The sequence below is a fragment of the Palaemon carinicauda genome, chromosome 2, assembly GCF_036898095.1.
Source record: "Palaemon carinicauda isolate YSFRI2023 chromosome 2, ASM3689809v2, whole genome shotgun sequence".
Taxonomy (NCBI): Eukaryota; Metazoa; Arthropoda; class Malacostraca; order Decapoda; family Palaemonidae; genus Palaemon; species Palaemon carinicauda.
Genome location: NC_090726.1, coordinates 89654054 through 89659053, shown reverse-complemented (window position 1 = coordinate 89659053; position 5000 = coordinate 89654054). Strand labels below are relative to the sequence as shown.

The 5000-nt window shown below is 35.4% G+C and overlaps 1 protein-coding gene across 1 annotated transcript in view; it reads left to right on the top strand.

Annotated features, from left to right (window-relative positions):
• The window catches only part of LOC137618319 (dynein axonemal heavy chain 5-like), a 328916-nt gene that overhangs the window by 133741 nt on the left and 190175 nt on the right, over positions 1-5000 (top strand). Inside the window, exons 23-24 of the mRNA XM_068348490.1 lie at positions 289-491; positions 4259-4441. Coding sequence (XP_068204591.1) covers positions 289-491; positions 4259-4441 — 386 coding nt within the window. The remainder of the gene's footprint in view (positions 1-288; positions 492-4258; positions 4442-5000) is intronic.

The following is a 5000-nucleotide window of genomic DNA, read 5'->3' as shown; positions in this document are numbered from 1 at the left end:
GTCAAAATTCAAGATGATGGCACAGGTTTATCCTTGTACCAAATGAGGATTTCCTATAGTATGGTGTTCTAAATGATAATGAAGAGAGGTTGCCACGAAGTATCATAAATAAGAATTTTTATACATTAACATGTATATATGAAGAATTCATAAAAAGTCACTTCGGAATCAGTCAAATTTGTTCCCACAATGAAGACTTCAGTGATGTCTGCATTCCATGTGTAATTTGTTATTTTTTTTTAAAAAAGGTGGTGATTGACAGAAATCCACTCATTTCTACTTTAACAGGAGAAGCGAACTTTATGATTCATAGCTCACTCAATGATGATCAAGGTGTCGCCCTTACGGTGCTGGAAACAGCGCTGGTGTATCCTGGAGTCCAAATCACGCCAACCTTTGAAGAATTGCAGGAAGTCTTAAACAAAGTTTGCAAGATCATTTTATCTACGGCCAAAGGTGTCTCTCAGTGGCTAAGGTCCAGCAAGGACCAGGTAAGTATTTTGCTGAACAAGAAAGATATAAGTATGGATTTCCATACTTTAAAAGGTTTTTAGAATTTTCCTTCAGAATTATTTTGTGTAATCCCTAAAAATTCATCGTAATTCATCAGCACATTGTCAGTGATAATAGATACTTTACCCATTATTTAAGTGTATATATATATATATATATATATATATATATATATATATATATATATATTTATGTGTGTGTGTATATATGTATATGTATATATATATATATATATATATATATATATATGTATATATATATATATATATATATATATATACATATACATATATATATATATATATATATATATATATATATATATATATATATATATATACACGAAAGTATATGTTCCAAATAGGGTGAGGATTGCTGTCTTTTCTGCATAGCCTTTAGCGACCAAGATTTGATAATACATATTAAGGAGATCGATTTTCATGAATAATATTGCCCCTTCTATTTGGTTAGTTATGTCCACGTTGTTGGGTAGGAGGTGCCTGCCTGGTACTGTTTGAACGGTAAGATCCTGGTAGTCCCTGTAGTGCCACCATGTGCTATCTCATTTAAACGCTATGTGGAGGGGAAATGCCTAAGAGCTGGAGGCTTTCTGGCAGACTTCTGTCTGTTTCCTGTCCTGGAATAATTGCTTTGCAGGGGCTAGTTTTTCTGGAGCTAGCCATTTGAAACGTGCATACACTGGGGTCCCTTTGACATGATAAGATGTTTGATGAGGATTTAGGTAGGGTGTACCTGCCTGGTAATGTTTGAATGTTAAAGTTAAGTTCCTGGTAGTCCCTGCAGAGCCACCATGTGCTATCTCCTTTAAACACCCTGTGAGGGTAGAAGCCTAAGGACTGGAGGCATTCTGGCAGACTCCTGCCAGTTCTCTGCACTGGAATAATTGCTTTGCATTGGTCAGTTTTCCTGGAATCAGCCATCTGAAATGTGCATACACTGGGGGTGCCTTTGAGAGGATAAAATGCTTGATGAGGTGTTTTGTATGGCACATTAGGTCATGCTGGAGGTAGTTCTTGAATACTTTAGGAAATTTCTGAAAGAGGTGAGAGATTTCAGGTCCAGAGTGGAGTTTATTGCAGCCCTTGGATTGATGGTGTCTATAGAGGCATCTTTATGATGGAGCTGCTGTCTGGATACATATAGCAGCATGTTGTGTGATTTAAAAAAAAAAATGGTTTCAAGTAGTGCGAAGGCAATGACAGCATTGATAAATGTCTAATTGTATGGTTTGAGAGCGAACTCTCTTTCATGTACCAGATTCCATAAAACTTTTGCCAAGCGCGTTTGTTGTAGACACTAGGAGGGTTCTGAGGGCTGGGTTTAATTTTCTGAGTGGCTGAAATGAATGATTTGCAAGCAACTTTATCAATAAGAAATTCCATGTCAGACATCTCATCAGTGATGTAGAAACATATAGAGGTCTCTTTTCATTTTCTGAGAGAAAGACAACGAAGTCTGTCTCTTCGTCACTTAGAGGTTTAGAGTGTATGGTGGTCACTACTACGGGTGGTTGAGTGAGTTATGAAGGTTTCTGGTCCACATGAACATCATCTAATATTTGTAGGGATTCCTTGAAAGCCATGTGGATACATTTGGAAGTGCCGCAAGTGTTTTACTCAGTAACTTCGTCAGGAGGACTTTGGCCACAAAGTCCAGCATTGTCTCTTGTAGCCGTCAGTGGCAGCTACTGTTACTAGTCGTCAGAATTGCTTGTAGGTGGGTGAAATCTGCAAATCTCCCATTGACATTCCCACCAGGTTCCAAAAATTTGTTATTGGGCTTTAAGAGTTTCGTTAGTGATGTTGGTGTATGCCTTACCTACCTATTTCGCCATTTGTTTGAAGGAATTTAAGTATGGTGTCATATTATTATAATGACGATGTAATCGTTTTTGACCTGAAGATACTTTCCGCCTTAAAGAACTTGGCCTCTGGAGTAGTATATTGGGGAAGGAGGCAGGGGATTTCTTCGGGAGAGTTGGCAGTGTCGGGCAACTTCGGTCACTCTGGTATTGCCAATTTGCTGGTCATGGTCTGGATGAAAACACTAGCTACGATTAACTGATTTATTTACACAGAAACCTGACATTAAATCGCTCCTTACGAGCACAAAGGAAATATTTACATCTAAAACTGTACACAATTACAATCTAGGTGTGTTTCTGTGCGCCTGGTAAACGATGGAATATATTTCCTCCACAGGAACAAAACCATTTGGCTCATCTGAATTGAAAGCTTACAATATTCATTGTTAAATGTCTGTTCCTGTTTTAAAGATGAAGTAACGTCCTTCCAGGAATGAATAAAAGTATTTTCGCCGTCGTCTTGTTTTTGTTCGAAATCCATTTTCATGCGGTCCACGGGAAGTTGTGTTTTGGTGACCAAATAACCAATTCAAGTGAAATGAGAGTGATACACAAAATCGTGTAGCTTGATTATATTATAAACAAGAGCTTCTCTCTTATTAGACCTTTTTTTTTTTGTCATGTTTTCGCAATTTCACATTTTCTACAAATATATTTATTAATATGAAAAACAGCCACTGTACATGCGCTAGATTGATAGATTGTCATCATACGATATAAGATATTAAAACATATCTAGTGTAAAGAATGTTATACGTTGATGTTTTCTCGAAGAGGTAATTCTGAATTAAATTGATCTTTACTAAGACAAATAAAAGGATATTATTCCTTTTCTTGTTGACAAAATAATCATTAATTAAAATAGTTTGGCCTAGCAGACAAGTTCATTGCATATGAAAATGATGCTACTCTCTTTGCACCAGTTCCATCTCCTGAATGTAGACCTATGGTTGCTGAATCTCCTAATAAGAGATCTCTCTTAAATGAGTGATCGCTACATATGATGGGCATGAAGTTGAACACTAACAAAACTCAAATTATGATTGAAAAATATAGGTCAAGCATAGTGGCACTTCAACATGTCTCTTTAACAATAAACAGCAGCTTCAAAATTTAGGGTGTGATTCTTGATTGCAAATTTACTTTTGAGAGACATATTCGGTCAATTTCCTCTTCAATTGCACACAAAAATTAAGTTTATGGGAGTGTCTTTTAAGACTGTCTTTTTTTTTTTTTTTTTTTTTTTTTTTTTACCTTGTTTCGAGTATTGTTCTCCAGTCTGGTCTTCAGTTGCTGACTCTCATTTTAATTTGTTAGATAGAAACTTGTAGTTTATTGATCTCTGGTACCGTCGTTCAGTTAGTTCGTTATGCATGTTGCATATAGTTCTTAATTAAGACCATCAATTGCATTCAGATCTACCATGACTATAATATTAAGTATGTAGTACTATGTAAGCAGTTAATTTCAAGAGTCATTCCTTTTCCACAATAAGGCCCAATATTGCACAATATTCTAAAAGTTTTATTCCAGCTCCTACCCTGGCGGTTGAGTCGGTAGAACTTATCATGCTAAAAATTTTGTCATTTTTTATTTTATTTTTTTTTTCGTTACACATGTTGACATAAGTCTCGATTTACAGAATGTTTATGACTGATCTAATTTAACTTTGTTATCGATCTTAGATTATTTCATTTCTTATATCAATAACTGATAAATATACTATACAGTACTTGCTATATGCTTATTTCATTTCCACAGTGAGCTACTACTTCCCCTTTTGTAACCAGTATTTAGCTTTTCCTACCAGGTTTGTAGCTTGGCTAATAATAATGTGACGTTTTATTCTTCACTTGCAAGCGTTCCAAGGAGAGTCAAGATCCGTCCAAAAAGGTCTCTGAAAAGAAACGTGTGTGGAGGAGGCAAGAGGAGGTCTTGGAAGTGCCCTCGAAAAAGAGAAACTATTTCAAACACGTTCATGAAAGTAAAGATATAACAAAAGTCCTAAGCCATATGCCCAATTCTTTCCAATCTACAAAGACTGTAAGTAGTACTAAAATGGAAATTGTCTCTCAATCTTTCTTTTCCCATTTTTCTTCTTCTATTATTATTATTATTATTATTATTATTATTATTATTATTATTATAAGTCTCTCCTAAGACTAAGTACCTGGTTTTATATACACACACACACACACACACACACACACACACATATATATATATATATATATATATATATATATATATATATATATATATATATATATATATAAATGTATATATATACATATGTGTATATATACATATATATGTATATATATATATCTTGTCACTCTCAGGGGGAGAAGTTGTCATTCCCTTGTGAGAGGGGGTAAGCCGAGAGATACAGTCGGATACCAAGCTCTCTCACAAATTACCAAACCACCGGATTGTAATTAGGAAAGTGGGAGGGGGGGGGGAGAAGAGTTGAATGTGTGTGTTTGTGCGCGTGTGCATGCGCTGTGAGTGCATATCTATCTAAATATTTAGACGTTATTTTTTTTACGGTTCCGGTACACTAGCCATATACCCTAGGATACTTCTAAAAGAAAACGTGAAA